At 37.5% G+C, this 21,189-nt stretch overlaps 1 protein-coding gene across 8 annotated transcripts in view; it reads right to left on the bottom strand.

Annotated features, from left to right (window-relative positions):
* WDFY3 (WD repeat and FYVE domain containing 3) overlaps nt 1–21,189 on the bottom strand; it is a 348,587-nt gene that overhangs the window by 17,416 nt on the left and 309,982 nt on the right. For all 8 annotated transcript variants that reach the window (XM_077142948.1, XM_077142947.1, XM_077142952.1 and 5 more), the window contains 10 exons: nt 20,991–21,108; nt 19,316–19,422; nt 14,706–14,859; nt 11,441–11,532; nt 11,013–11,225; nt 8,422–8,569; nt 7,152–7,306; nt 6,092–6,250; nt 4,132–4,311; nt 917–1,099 (listed from right to left, as the gene is read on the bottom strand). In XM_077142948.1, coding sequence (XP_076999063.1) covers nt 917–1,099; nt 4,132–4,311; nt 6,092–6,250; nt 7,152–7,306; nt 8,422–8,569; nt 11,013–11,225; nt 11,441–11,532; nt 14,706–14,859; nt 19,316–19,422; nt 20,991–21,108 — 1,509 coding nt within the window. The remainder of the gene's footprint in view (nt 1–916; nt 1,100–4,131; nt 4,312–6,091; nt 6,251–7,151; nt 7,307–8,421; nt 8,570–11,012; nt 11,226–11,440; nt 11,533–14,705; nt 14,860–19,315; nt 19,423–20,990; nt 21,109–21,189) is intronic.

Raw genomic sequence — 21,189 nt, 5'->3', positions numbered from 1 at the left:
TAGAATAGTGCTTCTTATAAAACCTCTCAGAGCCTAGTATATGCTGATGGACACTGTGAATCTCCAAGAAAATACAGAGTAAGCAATTCTCAAAATTATTTGGCTACGCAGTTTTAAATTAATGCCTCACAGATTTAGTAATCTGAAACACTCCTCTAGACAAGTAGACTTTGGTGTGTGCATGGGCCAGAGCTGCTGTCTGCAGGCCAGGGTGTGGTGTGGGGAGAGGAGTAATAACCTCATTGTCACATAGGCATGTGACTGATTAAAGAGGGTGATAATCAGCCACCCTCTGCTTTTAGAAAGAACACAACTAAAAAAACAAGCACAAAGAAAAGCCTCCTGAGAGAGAAAACCCAAATATTTGAACAGACTACAAAGATAAATACTCTGTTGATTCTATTTTCTGTAGCAGTTCAACCCAGAAGACTCAGACAATGATAAACTAACCACGTGTAGCTTAGAGGATTCAGGTGAAACCACCTGGGATTGTAGGCAGGGAGTGAACCTGAGGCCTCTGGAAGCCTTTTTTTTAGCTCTGTGATTCCCTGTAGAGAAAAGACAGTCTCTGTTTACAGTTTTCCCTAAGAAGCCATTTGACAGGCTGAAAAATCCAACAATTATCCAATTTATATTTTAAGCAATCCCAATGTGACATGGAAATAACACTTAAGTGCCCTTCTCTGTTCAGCTGTCAAGTGGCTAGACACTAACAGGGCTACTTAAAATGAAGAGGTCGCCTCACTGACATTTACCGTGTCTGATAATGCAGTGGCGATGGCTTGTTTGAATTGGAGCCAGGGTTTGCTAAACAATATTACAACCTGTACTGGTGTCCTTAAACTGCACGGCTTCACAAAGTTCAGGTGAGTTAGGGCAGCAAATGTTCAATGAGCTTTTCTCTCGGCTCACTTACCCGAACCACTCCATCCGAGTGTCCCGTTACTATGACATTCTGCGTGTCCCATTCATTCATCTCTGACACACAGCAGCAGACAATCTGCTGGCTCCTGCCCGTGAATGTGTTCACGCTCACGATGGGGTTCCCGTTAATGCTCCACACGTGGATATATGTGCCAGCACAGGACACAACATCTCCCTGAGGGGATGAAAGAAAAGTCTTCACTTTCTTTACTTCCTTTATAACATACACTCCAGCTTCAGAAGGAAATCGGATCCTTGGCCTAAGTCTCAAAAAGACTTTCTATGTTTAAACTAGTGACTGGGTAATTTCTGAGGTAATTTGGAATTTAGCATTTGCTAACATGGTGTGTTCACTCTTGTTTAAAGACACATGCTGGACGGAGGCCTTTTTGAGAATTCAAAGTTGGAAAGCCAAAGTGATCTCAAATCGAAACTATAGGCAGGAGCCCGTCTAGGTGTGTGCCTCAAGCACACTGCTGAGTTACATTTCATTGCACATGGAAGCTGTCTGTAATCTGAGCTGGTGAACTACTCTTCCATCCACCTACTGTTTACAAAATCTATTTGCACCTTTTATTTAGAGGCAAGAGTCCACCTCCATTTAACTTTATGAAGTGAATTCAGCCACCAAAACTGTGGGCTAGAAGAGAAATTGTTCAGTTCAGATACAGTTGTAGCTTTCTTTTTAATAAGTGAAAAGATGAAATCTTGGTAGCATTGAAATCTCCTATTTTAAAATTTGTATTCTTAATAGGGATTGGGAAATGAGGGAAGAATGATGAAAACTGGTACATGGATTACTTCTTGGCAAACTTGAAAAATTCTAGTACTCCCTGAATGGATAACTCCTATTTTCAGGAATTTCAGACAGAGAGGATCAAGCTTTCTTCTCAAATCCTACCAGGTTGGCTCTACCACTGTTAAAGGAATTCAGATACTTTCTGAAGCCTCTGTTTCACACGAGTTCCTGTAGTGGACCCCTAGGTTATTCCATTTAATTCTCATAAAAACCTTGTGAGGTTAGCTATCATTAGCCCTGTTTTACAGAGGATGACAGTGAGGTGCAAAGAGCTTAAGTAACTTGTCTACATCACAGAGTCAAGATCTCAACATAACTCTTTCTAGCCCTAAAACTTATTCACTAGAAAATGCTGTCTCTCTCATCCTTAAGATAGTTGGTCCACATGGTGCTGGGTACCAACTTTAGAAATGCCCTGGTGAATTTCAGGACAGTTTGCAGACACAGGAGAACCTATGGACGGTCATAAAAGACAGTCATCAAAAGCAGAGGGAAATCAGAAGCTGAACAACAGAAGTAATGCAAGAAAGAAGGTAAGGGAGAGGCAGAGGCAGCATGATAAGGAGAACTGGGGCTTTTTCAAACCACTGTCTGTTCTGTTTTTGTTACTGTTCTCTATCCCTCCCTCTGCTCTTTTTCTACCCAGACCAAATCAAAACTCAAGCAAAAAAAATAATTAGCAAAAATACTACTGCATATTGTTCTGTATCTATCACTGAACCATTTCTGAAGGAATGACAGCATTTGAGCTTTAATTAGTAGCCTCAGTCCCTGCTAGAGACAACAGACAGCTGTTCCATTCTACACTGGGAAAGACATTCTCCAATTATTTTAGGGCAACCTCAATTAGGATGCATTAGAGAAAATTCTGTGGTTATGATGACTGAGCCATAGAGGAGGAATGAAAGGGCAGCTGCAAGCTAGCTCAGGCCCAAAAAGTAAGCTGAGGTAAAGTGGACATACTTGGTTGGAAAAACATAATCGGAAAAAAAATAACCACATACACACAATAAAAAACAAAACAAAACAAAAATAATAGACATAGAAGTCTTTTCATGAATTAGTAACAGATTACAAAAGCATCTTAAAAGGAAGAAAAATCAAGAAAACTTCTATAGTATTTATAGCAACAACTGCAATCCAGGGAGTGAAAAAATGGCCCAAATAAAAAATGATTATAAATACACGACTATAAATAGTTAAAAATTCTCAGTGATTAAGATAAGACTAGTCCAGAACAAAGTGCTCTAATTGGTGGAATGAAGAATTTAACTCAGAGCAACTCTGCTGGATAAAGGTGGTTCTGTTGCACTGGCATTTTCATAAAGCTCTTTAGGTACAAACATTGACAGGACCAATCCAAGGTGCTGTTCTAAAAACATCTTAAACCTTTCAAATATATCTTAAAATCAATTTTTGACTGTTCTGCTCCCAAGTGTACCCCACTTATTCCCAACTCTGAGCACTCTTACTATATCAATCAGATACTACAAGTGACATTCATTAGAATTAACTCTTTTTTTCTTTCAATGTAAGGTATTTAACTAAAAGCATAATGCTCAGTATCTCATGGTAGAAATCAAAGGTGTAGCATCCTTCAAAAGGAAAGTGAATACCATTCAGAGACTTAGCCAGACCCATTCCATGTCAGGCAGGATGATCAGAGGATAGGGGTAAAGGTGGAAATGGGTATGTATGGCTAAGGCATCCAAGATCAATGTGCATATGTGGGTACCATCTACATTCTGATGCAATCATGTGACACTTGGACACGGGACGTCAGTCTTTGGAAGCCCACCCTTAAATTTTCCCTGTTGCCAAACCACCTGAGCAATGATTCCGTCTCCTGTCTACCTCAAGGGCACTTAGTCCATGTGGGGGGCTCCTAGTGCATTTTTAAAATTCTGACATTTTCTTTATTTGAATATAAACTATTTATTTTTGAGAAGAGGTGTTACCCTTTGAAAACTTTGGGATTGCTTTGAAAAGAGCTCTTTAACAATTTTTCTCTTGTTTGGTTACCCAAAAGTTACTCTTCTCACTTTATATAATAAACAATTTGAATGCATTTGAAAACAAATTTCAGCAAAATTCTGACATTCATAACAAATCCTATGAATTTCCTTGTGTTAAAAACACTGCATTCCAGAACATTTTGTTTTATTTGAACCAAATCATGTCCTCTTTAAAGTACATAGCAATGAAAGGATTTTAAGTCAGCCGAGCTCTCTGGGTTACAACCTCTAACATCCATTCACTTTGCAAACAATACATATATCAAGGAAAATGCAGTTGCTTTTGCAAAATTAGTTCTATCAACTTGAAAATACTTATCGTTCTTTTTATTTAGGTTGGCCCAAACTATTTGCTTTCCTAAACATAAACCAAGTAGGTAACTTGCTACTTACTGTTAATTCATTGATACAAAGAGCAGAAACAGGAGCTCGATGGCCTCGGAGCTGAGTTAGAAAGGACAGTTTGTTCAGATCCCAAATGATACAGGTTCGGTCACGGGACCCACTGACAATTATGTGATAGGCTAATGATGCTGTGGCACAGGTGACAGTGTCAGTGTGACCAAGCAAGGCCTACAAGTGAGAATAGAAAAAATGAAGATGATCACAATGACAGTGTTCCATAAGTGACTCTTCACATCTTGGATACATTCAGCAGGAAATGATAGGTGCATGTGCCCAGGGGACTGCCTTGAGCAGTGGTGTCTGGAAAGGCTGGGAGTCAGACCTTCTTTTTCCTCTTATTGTTCTTTTCTTATCCCACCAGTGGGAATAAGAGAAGTCTAGAGTACTTTGAAGGCTCTCCTCTCTTCTTTTACGTTACTTCTTTCCTGAATTCAGGCTAGTATTTTAAGAGGAAAGGAGAATGGCAACTGAAACCCAGATAGGGTTTCTTCATACTGTTTATTTGGGGGATGTATTGATTAATGCATAAACTATGAGAACCATGTGGTTACAGGAGACAGAACTTGAAGGATAGAGAAAGCATGGTCCTGATGTATCAACCTGCTGAGTTTCCATTTAGTGAGCTGAAGGCATCTAGACAAGTTTGTCTTTTGCTGGAATATGAAGAGAAACAGGACCCACGGAAATGGCAATGTGGGAAAATAAGTATTTTCAAGAAAAACGATGTGCATTTAGAATGGGCTATCTGCTCTGGCAGAAAAATATGCTTCCTTAAAATGATCAGTTGGCTTAAAATTTTGGTCCTACAGACATCCCCATTGGATGCTTAGTAAATTTCAGAAGGCTATTTTAAGTAAGAAGTGCTTTTAATTGAGGAGTTACTGGCACACAAGCTTCAAGGTCCATTTTCTAAATTGAAGTGAATCTTATATCTCTACATGACCTATTCAAGACCAAGCAACTGAATTATAGTTTCTGGCCTATAATTGGTTGCTGGCTTTAAGTACAAGGGACTTTATTCTTTCTATAGTTATGTTAAGACACCACTGTTTGTTTAAGTTGAGCTTTGAAATAGCTTTGGAATCTGACAGAACTGAATTTCAATCTTGGCTTCATCACTAAGTGTGACTAGGGGCATGTCAACCGAAGTTGTGGTTTTTCTCAGTTGAAAATGGGGCTAGCAACTTTTTCGTAGAGTTTGTTGTGAAGATGAGTTTATATTTTTAAAACAACCAACACAGTGCTTTGTACATAGTCAGTGCTCAATAAGTGGTAGATATTATTGCTACATTACTTCTCCAATCATAAAAAAACAGTTAGATGTATGCGCCATTTAAAAAAAAACACAGTAAATTTACTCACATACAAAAATCAAATTTTAAAAGATTATAGCTTATATTATAAAAGGATATTTGTTTTAAGTAAAAATTAATGATAGAACCAGGTACCTAACAGATGATCAAAAATATCTGTCAATTAAATCATTAAAGGTTGCACTGAATACATTCACATGTTCATGCCCTAAGGATATGACAGATGAAGAAAGAGAAAAGCAAAAGAATCAAAGACTTACTGGTCCACCTGAATGAAAATCACCCAAGAGGGAAATTAATATGAATCAACAGGTAAATACAACTTGATTGTAAATATTCAATTTACATATAACTTCTGAAAAATATTTACATTATTAAATATATTAAAATACATATTACCTAAAGACAGCTTGCTTCAGATTTCAAAAAAGGACCAGCCCAGATCACTTATAGAAACACTATCTTCTTATTTCATTTCCTTTTTTTTAAAGGCATTTCTAGCAAAAGAACAATTTTGGTTTTGTATGTTATATATCTGAAGTATTTTGGAATTAAGGAAGCTTTTTCGTTTCTCTAGGGTGTAAGAGGCTGAGGTGGAATAGCTCCACATCCTCGTTTTCAGCCTCCTTTGTTACCTGTTTGAGCGTGAGGGTCTTAGCTTTTTCTTTCGAGGTGCCCATCTCCCACACACACATGACAGTGCTTGTTCCGCCCGTGATGACCAGCTTGGGGTTGGGGCAGATGGCACAGAGAATCTGGCCCCACTCAGACAAACATTCATAAACAGTCACTGCCTGTGAAACAAAACAGATGTGATACACACATGTCACCATCTACTACAAAATTCTTGAATACAACGAGTATGGCGGAATGGAGAATAGCCTCTGTGGTGACACCTCACAGACAAACCTGTTTGCTTTCTGGGCTGGTTTTAGCTTAGCAGCATTTCCACTGAAGGTCTACTCTGAACTATGATTACAAACTACTAATTACAGATGCTACTAAAAACAATAAAGAAGAGGACTTTGCTCACACTGGGGTCTCCAGTTAGATAAAAAATGGTATCAGATAGTGTGATGTCACGTAAAATGCAGAGAATTATCTGCTAAAAGAATATGTTTCCTATACCCAATTAGAATGTAAGAGGAAAGTTGGAGTAGGGCTGTTTAATGAGAAAACTACCATAATTGCATTATAGTGCAGTATAATAGACTTGGGAGTCCATATCCATCTTGCGTTCAGGAGGGACTGTCAGAGGGCAAACTCAGGGTGATAAAGAATCACTCCACCCTTTCTCTTCCAAGAGATACGCATGTGATTCTACTGCTTTTCAAGAGATGGGATAACAGGTTCCTACCAGTCTTTTCTGAGCATTAAATCAGCCACCAAAATAAGGCTGCTCTGCTGGGCAGCAACACTGATCCCTGGGCGGGTAGGATCTCTCGGAGGAATTCTCTGAATGAAAGGGAAACTGCTAGTTTCTAGTACGCAACCTTCCAGAGAGGCTTCTGCAGGAAACATGACTTGTCCACTTATGGTGAAGCTCTCTCTTCCTCCGGGGTATGGAGGAACAGCTGACACACCCATGGATTGAGTTCTATTCCCCATTTCCTTGTCCCCTTCCCTTCCCTTCCAATAAATGGGACATCTGCATCAACAAAGAGTAAGATTAAATAAGTAAGAAATAATACAAACCTTGTCTGACTCATAGGTTCCCAGCCTGCAGGTGAGGTCTGCATAGCCCCAAGCAAAAGTTTTGTTCCAGGTTGGTGGAATAAGAACCTTATTTTGTTCTACTGCAAGGATGCCTTTATCTGTGCACACTATTTGTCCCACAGGCTCTTTGAGTTCTATAGAAAATAAATTAATACATTAGAACAGGAAGAGGGAAAACTAACTTCATTATCCCACATGGGATTTTAAAGTAATCTCAAATATTCATACTAATGAAACACCCTGGAACCTACACTAAGACAAAATGGTCTTAGAAATAGAACTTGGCTTTCTGAGTCGCCTACAAGACTTGTTGGGTAGGACATGGACCCTGACAAGTGCTCTACAGATCTTCTCCCCAGTCTTCCTGCCTCTGGACACTCTTGAGGTTGGTTCCCAGCAGTCAGGTTTTTCTTCTTGATTCTCAGGGCTACACAGAGTAATCTGGGACGCTTCCTAGAATGTCAGAGGTGATACAGACCATCAACAAATCTAAACTTTCAGCAAATCCCAAGATATGCCTGCCTTAGACTTCCCCAAGGATGGACATAATGTCCCCCAACAGTTTTGGACTTTCTGTTCTGTACTAGAATTCTTTTAGTTGTCCAGAACAAGACGGTGTCTGGCAAGTGGCTGGAGCCAGCATACAGCAGATATTGTGTACTGAGGAAAAATGGCATAAAAGCTGGTAGTCAACCTGGTTAATCAGAAATTTCACTTTTTAGATTTTTTAAAGTCACAACTTCAAGACTTTGCAATACATTTTTTCATTATAAGGGGGAAAAATCTACTTGAAAAAGTGTTTCAGATAACTCAAAAGTATGATCAGATAGGAGACAGATGTCTTTTCATTGCCATAATAAAAATGCAGTGTGCTCTTACTGCTCTTTCTAATTGGCAGAACACATATAAATGACACTGAAAATGAAGACAGAATTGTCTTCATAATTCATAAAATTCATAAAATTTTATGAATTCATAATTCATAAAATGAAGTTAAAGTTAAAAGATTTTGATAATTTAGAGTTTACTATCATAGCAGGAGAAAACAGTTTGATTATTTTTGATGCAAAAAGTCAATAGACAAAAAAAAAAGAAAAAGAATCTAACAAGCATTTGGGTTTCAACACAAAATACATAGCACTTCGGACAAATTATGCTACAATTGAAAAGCAAATATATTATTGATAAAGTAAGATTAATCAATAATCCCACCAAATCATGAATCAAAGTTTGTTTCCCATCATCTTACCCTTTACAGGTGTTAGAGAAGGCCTCAAGTTGTCCAGATGATGAAAAAAGATCTTGTCAGTTGTAGATCCTGGTGGAACAGAGATCCCAGCACTGTCTCCATTGAGTCGACTCCTCACTCGCTTTGGTGGGTGAGGTTTTTTAAATAACTGGTATGAAAGAAGATGACACACTTTATAAACTGAGGAAAGAAATTCAAAGAGGTGAAGCTTCCAGAGATCACACAACTTAATAAGTAGAGACAGGCAGGACTATGCTAGATAGGATACATGATAACTTTTCAAAAGAAAATTAATCTATTAAACAACAGTCAACTGATTATTATTTTCCAATGGTAAAAATTACAAGGGGTGCACGGTGGTTCAGTGGTAGAATGCTTGCCTTTCATGCGGGAGACCCAGGTTTGATTTCTGGACCATGCACCCCCCCCCCCCCAAAAAAAAAATTTACATTAGAGTTCCTTATAGCCCAGTACCAGTCTGGGCCACTGATGCCAGGCAGAAGTTCTCTTTAACTGGATTATTTCTGGCTTCAACATGGTCATTCTCTGTGTGACTTAACAATAAATACCATTTTGATATCTTTTAGGGATTGCTAATTTGCCTAAAGAATGAACATCATTGCCTTCTATTTACATTGCAACATATAAGAAAAAAGAAAATATAAACCTTCAGTATCTCAGTATTTCTACACGATTAAAAAGTATTAATGAACATCTAAGATGACTATTTTTCCAATATTACAGATATGTAAAAGTAGTAAAAGGTTCTTTCTGTTGGGGAACTATTAATTGAGAAAGATTTCTTTAGATGAAATTGGATTTAAGATGAATATACTACCATTGCACATTGCTAATTTGACAATCTAGACCTCCAGGAGGAAAAACAGAAAATATGCTTTGTACAGTTTAGATAACACATTTTCAGCCCCCTAACCTTTAATCATTTATTACTACTTTATCTACACACAGGAGAGAAGCAATTAATAAGTCAACATTTATTTTCTGTAAATATTAATAATGACACATGACTCTGAAATGGTAGAAAAAACCAGACTATTTCAAAGCATTTCTATGAATAGACATTTGCTGAATAACTTCTATATGAGGACCTAAGGACAGAGACCTGTGCCTGTCTGTGGGTATATAAAGACAGATGGATATGGCAACTAAAACCTAGACTTTCTAGGATGGCTTCACTTGAAGATACTCTCCATAAAGTCACTGGCATGGTATTCAAACTAGATTTCCCAGGCTGCCTGTCTCTTATTCTCAGAAATGGCGAAAAAATCCTGTAACAGTGCAAATATCCTGATTTTTTTGTTCAGAATATCTCTTTTCCATGGAGTATAAAACACGGCCCCTGCCCTTGCAACTGTCAGAAAAAGTCGGTTTAAGTCAAGGCTTGACTGGGATCCTTCAACTGTGATTAGGAGTTTTTCCATAAGCATTCTGCTTTAAAAGTGAGCATTTCCTTTATTGTTAGACCAGATGGCACTGTGAACAGAGCCCTGAGGTCTTCCATGTACAGAGACTTGCCATCATTCTGTGTGTTCCCAACTTTCAATCCTGAAAAACCGCGAAGCTGGTTAATCTACAAACAGGCAGTCCAGGAGAGCTACCTGAAACAAGACTAGAGAAGGACAGCCAGGGTCAAAGCATAGAGTGTTGGGCACTTCAGGGAGGTAAGTAGTTTGACGAGTCTGGCTAAATACACCTTCTCCACACTAAGCTGCAGCTACCCCTTCTGCATCCTACCTCTCCTGACATGTCCTGGCTGATGGGGGTATGAGAAGGATGAAATCCTAACAGATGTGTGCTCATCACCGAAGATGAGGGATCTACTATACGGGAGCCAAATTTGGGTGCTGGGAGATTAAGCTCTTGGACTTTGTCTCTAGGTTCCAGACGGTGGCTGTGGTAGCTACTACAGGGCCATCCTATGTGTTCCCTTGGCAAGTACCCATATATCACAGCACTTAACGTATCTGTGCCAATGATCTAATCCAAACAACCATCTTCTGTCCCCTAGACTACTACAGTGGCTTCCTAAATGGTCTCCTGCTTCCAATCTTGCTGCGTTGAGGGAGTGAGTGAATGAGTGTGTGTGTGTACTGCATGTTGGTTTAATACTGCTGCCAGAAAATCTTTTAAAAAAGTAAAAAGGGTGGGCCACAGTGGCTCAGCAGGTAAGAGTGCTTGCCTGCCATGCCTGAGGACCCGGGTTCAATTCCCGGTGCCTGCCCATGTAAAAAAAAAAAGTAAAAAGGACCACGTCATTTCTGTGCTGAAAATCAGCATTGGCTTCCCACTGGACTCCAGATGAAATCCAATCTCTATGTATACAGTGGCTTAATTTGGGAGTGGTCATTCTTTTTACACAACAAATTCTATTTACTTAGGCTGTAAAAGGGAGGATAAAGTAGTAACCTAAGAATCTATTGGGTGACATTTATGATTCTTTTGTGTTTTTTTTTTTTCACTTAGTCTGAATTTAATTCTTATATTATATTGCCATCCACTATTAATAGAACTATTAGAGAGCTTTAAAAACAAAACAAAGCAGACAGATGATGAGAAAAGAACATCCATACCTGTTTAGGGATCTGACCAAAGTTATTAATAAACCCTATGGTAGCTGTCTCCTTTAATGGGTCATTTATGTTGTAGATATCCACTTGACCCTCATAAAAAAGATGATGGAAGACATTTACAGCTTCTACTGCAGCAGGGCCTTGTTGTTTATAGCCAAAGATCAAGTCGATCCACTCATGCAGATGGGCACTTACATAATCACATTCCAAAGCCTGTAATTTCACAATGCAGACAGGTTCAGTCACTGGCTGACATTAATTACTTACTCAGAAAGTAAAAGAAAAGTAGCCAGTGGTCGACAGGAAATAAAATAACTGAAAACCATGTATCTGAAACAAGTGGGTGATACGTTGCTCAAGATCCTTTCTGTATATTGTGGTCATACCAAATGTTATTTAATTTTAACTGCAAAGTATTCTTTCATTACCTCACGGTGGACTCTGATGAATTCTCGAGGGTCCCCTTTTGCCCAGGGTGGAAGGATAACGTCTCCAAGTTTGGTGCCATTTTGTTTGCAGCCTATGGATACATTAGGGGGGAAAAAACAGAAGGGGATAAGCAGTAACTTCACATTAAAACAACAGTGAAATAGTGGGTTAGATTTATCACCAGAAATGTAAATTTTCACCACCAGAAAGGACTCTCAGAGATCACATACTCTTGCATTCCCCTAAGACTGCTGCCCCATGCTAAGGGGCCCCCATAATCAAATGACTTCAGGAAATGTTGAGTTGTATAAAGGTAAATATAGTCCTTGGCTGTAAGACTTCTCTGAGGCTTAAATAAGCTAATGAATGCCATCCTTCTCTAAGAAAGGGCTACCACATGCAATGTGTCTGAATTCAGTTCACCATGGGATTCCCTTATAATGAAGCATTTTGTGAGGCTAGTGTTTTGAGTTTGGAAAAACTCCTCAAATTCAATCCTTTTAGGAATGCTCATTTGGAAGACCATTAAAAATCTCTCTAAAAACCTTGTTTAAGCTTTTTGAGAGAATGCTTAAAACCTGGTTTAGTCATTGGTAGTTAACCAGTACTGAGTTTCCTAATATTTTGACAAATTGCTACTATTTGCATGGAGGGGGTTATTGAAAGAATATCTAACCTCTGAATCATTTTCAGTTTGAATGCTCTCCTAAGTAAATGAAACTATCACAGTCTACTCAGGATTTTTTCAGCACATGTAGTTTCTCATGTATTTCTGATGCTTTAATCCTTGAATTGATGAGCATTTTGCTGTAAGGATTCTCATTTTAAAAATAAATTCTGAAACAATATGACTTTTTCCATTACAGTATTGTGTAACTGAATAAAGACCTGGGAAGAATAAAGGGCTACGCAACAGAAAACATCAAGTTGTGATAATGCATACCAAATAATACTTATCATTATTTTAAATTAAACATTATTTAAAATAGCCTAAATATTATTTTTTAAGTCAGCCAGATAATTTCTAAAATATTATGGAGACCATTTGCTATGAAATTTTTTATCTGCAACAAAACAAGCTCTTTTTTTAATAACCACCAAAAGGTCACTATAGCCTTCTTCTAGATCTCACTGTGAAAAACCAACTGTATAAGCAATAATGTTGACTTACTAGCTTAACAGTAGTTGGTTAAATAAATAGTTGTATTAGAAATGTTCATAGAAGAGTGGAGTTGTTCAAATCTTAGAACATAGGCAGTTGTGAGGGCCAATACAAATATTTCCCTTAGGAACAACTCTGTTTTCATTATTGTTATTTGATGGCTTATTTATAATGTGATATCAAGTGGACTACAAAAATCAGTTTACAGTTTAAAGGAACACAATGATATGTAAAAATTATCATATGACTCAAGGAAGAAAATAAAATAATCAAGTTACTATACTCCCCCTACCCCACCATCTCCATTTCATACCCTCACCCCAGCACCCTAGAAAAGCCACTCAGGACCTCAGGTCAGGCCTTATTCTTTTATGTGGAAAATCTCACTAACATTTTTTTATAAACATTGAAAAGCAAATAACAAGCCCCATGCTACCTGAGATGCAATCTAGTTTTCAAAATTTTACTCAGTATTTCTGAAGGCTTCCATGATATGGTTTTACTTTCTTACCGGTACTACCTGAAATTTTAAAATGTAGTTTAAAGGGAACAACGTCTGTAGAAAAGCCTGGGCCTAATTCTGGTACTCCATAGCTCTTTTCCATTAGATGTGTATCTAGGAGTTTAAGGACAGAATTTCATCCCAGAGCCAGGGAAAAAAACCCAAGTGTTCTTTCTTTTACACCTTTTATTATCTTTTCTGTGTAGAAAGCCAAGCTGTGTTTCTTAAGGTGTATGATTTCAAGAAGGGAAGATGATTGGTTATGAAGGTGAACATGACAAATACATGACCCTTCTTATACTTACTTGTTTAAAAGTGAATAATTTTGTTGGGTTTATAAGTGCTCTGGTTGCAACTTTTTAAACACAGATTATTATAAATTGGATCCAATGTTCCTGGAGGACTGGAGGATATCACTTTTGGAACCTCTCCATATATGCAAAATAGTATGTCTAGGGAAAGGGGTAGCATTCTGTGAAGGTGAGTTACAAATAAAATTAATAACACACTAAAGTGTACCCACATTCAAATGCTATAGTACACGTCTGTTGCTTCTGCTTGCTCACCATCTATTTTATGCCTTTGGGGCAACCATCATTCCCTCTAATTCTAAATTTTAGGACTTGGTGCATCAGTGGCTGAAGGGTGAGCTTCAGGCCCAAATGAAGATAATCAAACTCAATTTCAAGACTTTTCTGGGACTACTGATAGAGTTTATTATCTTTCCCACTGGACCTGACGTTATAATGTCATAAGTTTAGGGCTACTAATAGGCAATTAAATAAATAAAAATTATTTTTTTTAAAAACAAAATTTTAAAGGAAAATCCTTCAAATGTATGGGATATGATTATTTCCCTGATTGTTCTGTTAGTGAAACTTCTTGAAGTAGTATACCGCTGATTTATATGTTGAACGCTTAAAAAAATTTGGCAGGAAAATTCTAAAGTGGAAACAATGGAATTTTAATATGCTTTTAAAGAAATACATGTTAGATCAGCAAACTGCATTCTAAGAAACTGTAACCAAATTGAAATCTACTTATTCTAGCTGTTAGATATTTAAAAGAAATTAATGGAATTTCTCTCCATTTTATAAATGTTGACTTGGTCCTGTTTTTCTAGAAAATAGTGACATAATGAGATAAAGAAAACAGATTAAAGTTATTCTGAAATTCTAATTTTAAAACACATTAGCATACAAACCAAGAATGCCTCAGACAATATACATTAAAAGAAAATATAAACAATTTTAGATAGGCCATTCCTGGGTATTAGTGGGTTTCAACAGTAATAATAATACTTTTCAATTAAATTTTCACCTCACCTTCATTTTTATTAAAACACTTTTCTGAACATTAGATGTAATTTGTGTCAATTTTTAAATGTCTCCTAGACTCCAGGTTTGAAACAGCAGTTTAGGGGCATAAATTTGCTTTTCTTTTTCTATGTAATCACACACATCTGACACATCTGAAATCACAATGACATCTTTTATTTTCTTGTCACTGTGTGCTGCACACTATCTTCAGAAATTCACTTATTTCTACCGGTCATTTCCAAGCCAAACATTCCTAAGACAGTGCCATAGCTCTTATGTACCTAGATCAAAGTTGTTGGAATTGAACAGGAATTCAGGTAAGTAAAAAAATTCTGGGACAAGTTCTTTCACGTCCGCCATGTTGTGCTTCGATGCTGAGTACCAGGCCTCGCGCACGCTGTGAAACATCCGGTCAGCCAGGTCGAAGTGGCCGCCCTGTGGGGCAGAAAGAGAAGGTACCTCTCGATTAGGGAGCCATCCCCACCTCACAGCATGTGTCAACCCAAGGGCTTGTAAACCCCAAATAAATATGGTGACATTTCAGTTTCCCAACATTGTATGTCAAATATATATTTTAAATAACCACAAGAGGAAAATTAATCTAATTCTCTTTGGAGTACTTCTTAGAAAGGGTGCTCAATACATTTGTTTTGTAATCAAAGTAAAATCCAAACATAAAGACTTAGAAGACAGTCATTTAAACCAATATTAGCTTTTTGAGAGAAGGCAAGATTAAAAAATATTAGTTCTTCTAGATGTCCTCCTAAGAAAAGATTCAAATGTAACAGTTGGGGATTGAATCACGTCCCCCCAAAAGGCATATTCAGGTATCAATCCCTATCCTGTGGTATGAACCCATCTGTAAATAGGACCTTTGAAGATGTTATTAGTTATGGTGTGCCCAAATTGAATGATGTTAGGCCTTAATCCAACATGGATGAAGTCCTTATAAGCAAAGGAACTTAGACACAGAAAAACAAGCACAGTGAGTTGTCAGAAGCGGAAAGTCCACAGAACCAACAAAGAAAGCAGAAAAGCCAAGGAACTCCAAAGATTGTTGGCCAGCCAGAAGATACCTAGGAGGAAGCAAGCCTTCTAGCCTCTGAAATTGTGAACTAATAAATTCCTGCTTTTAAGTCAACTCATTGTATGACATTTGTTTTAGCACTTAAGAAACTATTATAGTTTTGATACTAGAAAGTGAGGTGATGCCATGACAAATATTTAAAAATGTAGAAACTGCTTTGGAATTGGGTAATGGGTAGAGACTGGAAGAACTGTGAAGCATTTGATAGAAAAAGCCTAGATTGCTTTGAAAAGATAGTTGGTAGAAATATGGATGCTAAAGGTTCTTTCAATCAGGTCTTAGAAGGAAATGATGAATGTGTTATTAGAAACTGGGGGAAAGGCAATCCTTGCATGAAGCGCAGAGAACTTGGTAAACTGAATTCTGATATTAGATGGCACGCAGAACTTGAAAGTAATGAGCTTAAATATTTAGCTGAGGACATTTCCAAGCTAAGTGTGGAAGATAACAGCCTGGTTTCTTCTTGCAGCTAATGAAATGAGAGAGGAAAGAGACAAGCTGGAACCCTAAGCACAAAGAAACCAGAAATTGATAATTTGGGAAATTCTGAGCCTTATTCAGAAAACGTGTTCTGAGACTAGGGCCAGAAGCTGCTCTATCAGGAACCTCCCTCATTTCCAGGAAGTGAGTCTCCAGAGGACAGAGCTCCACCTGAGGGTATAACTTTCCTAAAGAGGGTATGGCTGAACATGGATCTAGCCAGCCATTTCAGTTGAAGTCAAGACTGGAAATGCAGTTATCCAGGAAGGATCTGAAAGCTCTATTGTCTGATTAAGCTCTATTATCTGACTGGACCCCCTGAAACTGCATGCAAAGCTGACAAGGTTTTTGCAAAAATTTACATGAGCATAACTGCTGCTTACCTGGACTGAAAGTGACAAAGAATGGATGAATTAAAGGAAGAAGGACTTCCAGGGAAGAACCACGGAAGTAAAGGTCTGTATGAAAAAGACATCCTTGGGCCAAGGGAGCAGGCTCATCCATGTGTGCGGGAAGTGGGGGAGGTCACCCCTGTACTTGAAGGGGCAGGCCATCTGCCCCAGGGTTTGGAGGGAGCGAACTTTGTCCTACTGTTGAGGGAGTGCCACAACCCCAGGTTTGGAGATGGTGGGGCCTGTGCCCCAGTGTTTGCAGAGAGCCTGGCTACCATTTCAATGTTTAAAGAGGGTGGGAATCTGTGCCCTGGCATTCTAGTAGAGCCTGGATGCCATCCCAATGCTCAAAGATGGTGGAGCCTACACCCCAGTGTTTGGGGAGAACAAGGATAAGAAAAGCCAAGGAATTCCAAAGATTGCTGGCTTATAAATTCCTGTTGTTTAGCCAATGCATCATACAGTATTTGCTTAGCAGCTGGAAACAAATGCAGAAACCATCTACAACTGGAAATATTCAAGATATGTAAATGTTTGGTTAATTGTATAGATTTTATGACATTCAAGTTCTTACACTAATGAATGAATTAATACACTAACCTGCTTAAGTGGAAAATCAGAAAAGGTAATCAATAAATTACAGACTGACAAAATAAACTGCATAGAAAAGGGATTTCTTTTGACCATGCAGCCTCATGGACACACCTCCACCCATCCTCAGTCAAACTCCCTATGTTGTATTTTAGGTTAATACCGAGTGTCATGATTATGAAGTTTCACTCTGAGAAAATGCCAAAGACCATACAATGCCCTTAAAGGCCTGGACAGTTTGACTTCTGCTACTTTCCCAGCCTTATCCCCTATGACTTTCCCCTTCACTTACTCTGCTCTAGACACACTGACCTCCTTGCTGCTCTTCAAACATCAGGCACATATCTGCCTTAATGTCTTTGCACAGGCTGTTCCCTCTGCCTGGAACACGCTTCCACCCTCATCTCCTCAATTCTTTGCTCAGATGCCACCTTTTTAAGGAGACCTACTCAGACTATTCTATTTAAAACTGCATCTTGCTCACCACTACTTTCCTGCTTCCACACTTCCCAGGCCCCTTTGCCTGACTGATATTTTTCTGATAACAAATATCATCTTCTAACCTTACAATTTGCTTATTATGTTTTTCTATCTCCCGCCACTAAAATATAAGTTCCTCAAGGAAGCATTTTTGTTTTATTCATTGACATACTCTAAACATCTAGAATAGTGTGTGGCACATAGTAGGTGTTGAATAAATATTTGTTGAATAAATGAAAGAAAATGTAGAGAAAAGCAATTATAATTAAGAAGACAACAAATAAGCTAGAATATATCATTCTTTCTTTAATGTTTGCTGATTTCAACAGCTAGGGGTGAATTACCTATACCTAGTTTGAATTGAACCTATATATTTGACTAAAGCACCCCAGTACCTGCTGATTCTAGCTTATTCATTAATTTTAGTCCAGGGTAATTTCACTTTAATTTTGTTTTACTACTTTTTTTTTCTAATTGAGAAATCTTCATACAATATAGTCCATATAAGGTAGGCAATCAGAGGCTCACAATATCATCACATAGTTGTGTATTCATCACCATGATCATTTTTAGACCATTTGCATCACTCCCGAAAAAAAAAATAAAAAGAAAGAAGAAAAAGACTCATATATCTCATATTCCTAACCCCTCCTTTTCATTGACCACTAGTATTTCAATCTTTTTTCACCCTTTATCCCCTCCTCTATTTATTTTTCTATCCTTATTTTTTTACTCATCTATCCATACCCTGGATAAAAGGAGCATCAGATACAAAGCTTCACAGTTACATGGTCACTTTGTAAAAGTGATATAGTTGTACAGTTGTCTTCAAGAATCAAGACTCCTAGAACACAGTTCAACAGTTTCAGGTACTTCCCTCCAGTCATCCCAATACACCATAAACTAAAAAGGGATATCCATATAATGCTTAAGAAGAGCCTGCAGGATAACCTCTTGGCTCCATTTGAAATCTCTCAGTCACTGAAACTTTATTTTGTCTCATTTATCTCTTCCCCCTTTTGGTCAAGAAGGCTTTCTCAATCCCATAATTTTGGGTCCTGGCTCATCCCGGAAATCCTGTCCCATGTTGCCAGGGAGATTTGCCTATTTATGTCCCATATAAAGGGGAGAGCAGTGAGTTCACCTGCCAACTTGGTTTAGAGAGAGAGGCCACATCTGAGCAACAAAAGAGGTTCTCTGGGGGTGAATCTTTGGCATAATTATAAGTAGGTTTAATGTCTCCTCTGCAGGAATAACTTTCACAGGGGCAAACCTTAAAATCAAAGGCTCAGCCTATTGAATTGATTGTTTCCACTGCTTGGGCTAAATATCAGGAATTCCCCAGATGGGGAAGTTGAATGTTTCCTCCTTTCTCCCCTGTTCCCCATGGGGACTTTGCAAATACTTTTTTATTCTCTGACCAAATGACTTTGGGATATATCACTTGCCCTACTCAAGAGTCCACGTAAGTATGGTGTTCAAATAAACTGGCCAGATGAGTTAAATTAGGTAATGTGCTACCCAAAATATAAAATTTGCACCAAATAAACATCCTTTCCTTTGGTCTCACACAGAAGTTGAAGTTTTTAAAATTTTTAGCCTGTATTCTGATCTACCTTAGTCCCATCCAAATCAGCTCTATTCATACCTCTGTTCAAAGTTTGATCACTTTTTCAACTTTTTAAACATGTGTTGATGGGTAACTGCTGACTTTCATAGCTTCAATGTTTCACTACTTTTGTCACTATATCTTGACAGAGCATCTCATAATGCAAGGTAAAGATGTAAAAAATAAAATTTAGAGATTTAAATAGAATATAGGTTTGAAAAATATGAGAAAATTTTAAATTTGAAGTTTTACCTGCAGCCTTAAGAATATCTGTGTGAAAGGTTCCATCCTTACAAGGTACGAGGCCACAATCATTGCAGATGAATAATGGGTCCCATAGTGGTAGGCTGGGGTTTCTCCTGTTCAAGAAAATTAAAGCATAATTGGAGACAAAACAGAAGAGTGACTATGAAAAATAAAATTAGTATTAACTGACAGTGAACCCTGTGGTAGAAGTTTATGATTAACACAACAAATGTAAGTTCTCTCATGGACTAGTACAAATGTACAACACTTGTACAAAGAGTTAATAATGGAGTGGTATACGGGAAAAAATTACATACTGCAAACTATGGACTATAGTTTTAATAGTAATATCTTAATATTCTTTTATTAACGTAACAAATACACCACACCAACATTAGGGATAAATAATGGGGTGTGTGTTGGGAAAGATAAGGTGTATGGGATGTTTAGGGTTTTCTTTTTTAATGGTTGTTACTTTTCTTTTTGGAAAATGTTCTAAAATTGATTGTGATGATTGGCAACTAGGTGATGATACTGTGAAACATGATTGTATAATTTGGATGGATTACATACTGTGTGAATATATCTCAATAAAATTTGTGGTTAAAAAATTGATTTGAAAATGCTGGTCTATGGATAAAAGCTGTTCTTTGGGTTCTCATTTTGTGATACTAAATGAAGTTAGTACTGGCATTGTTGCATGACAACTTTATGATGATACTACTATCCCTCTTATATATTTGAGAGTAACCCACTAAGTATAATTCAATTGCCTTTTACTCCAAATTTGGTACATCTATCAATTTCATGTTTTGAGACTAACTGGTTAATAGCAAACTATCTTCCACTAAATAAGGATATTGTCCCACAGATACTATTTATGGCTTTGCAAGTATATATTTCTCTGTTTCCTAAAAATATTATATAATTTTCATACATACTCTTCTTGACAAGGAAAGAAAAAAGAATCTGCACAGTGTTATTACACTTAGGCTTAGTTTTGTTTTTTTTCTACTTGTTTGTCTTGCCTGTTTGGATGAGGAAACACGAAATAAACATTAAACATAATAACTAAACTGCATGATGTTTTAGAAGGGAGTTAATTCATTTTTTTTTAATGCAAAAGTATTCTAAAAAGTGCCATAATAAAATTAAAAGGGAGGCCATATGATCCAGCAATCCTTCCACTGGAGTAATGGAAAGCAGGTCCATGGACAGACATTTGCATACAGATGTTCATAGCGGCATTATTCACAACTGTCAAAAGATGGAAGAAACCCATGTGTCCACCAACTGATGAACAAAACATATATACATATGATGGAATATTATTAATCTGTAAGAAGGAATGAAATCTTGATGCATGTGACAATATGGATCAATCCTGAGGACATTATGTTGAGTGAAATTTCTGTTCTATACAAAGCAGATATACTTAACTCTATGATCCTTTTAATGCAAAAGAGTTTTCTGCTAGTACACTTGACAAGATGCCTAGAAATGCCTTCTAAGCATGGTCCTAAGTTGTCAAGCAAAATTGATTTTTCTATTCTAATCAGTTATATGTATGGGTGTATATATGACAGATACAATGGTATGTAAGAAATTCGATGTCAGACCATCCCATGAACAATGGCTTAAAACTTAAGTACAAAGTCCAATGACAGGAAAAGCTACTTACCATTAGGATCTTCCCAGTCTTTATACCTCTTTTTATATTGAGCTAATCGTTCATCTGTCTGTGCTCCCATTGGCTTAGCCAAGTTTCTAAATGTCTTGGGATTAGTAAGATCTACCTCCTAAAGTACAAAACAGAATTAGATTTCAAATTATTAAAAGCTCTGGCTTTCACCGAAATGCATACAGTGGCTGTAGAAGAT

Source organism: Tamandua tetradactyla, chromosome 24 (genome assembly GCF_023851605.1).
Source record: "Tamandua tetradactyla isolate mTamTet1 chromosome 24, mTamTet1.pri, whole genome shotgun sequence".
In the NCBI taxonomy this organism is placed as follows: domain Eukaryota; kingdom Metazoa; phylum Chordata; class Mammalia; order Pilosa; family Myrmecophagidae; genus Tamandua; species Tamandua tetradactyla.
Note: the sequence above shows the minus strand (reverse complement) of the source record. Positions and strands in the feature narration are given on the sequence as shown.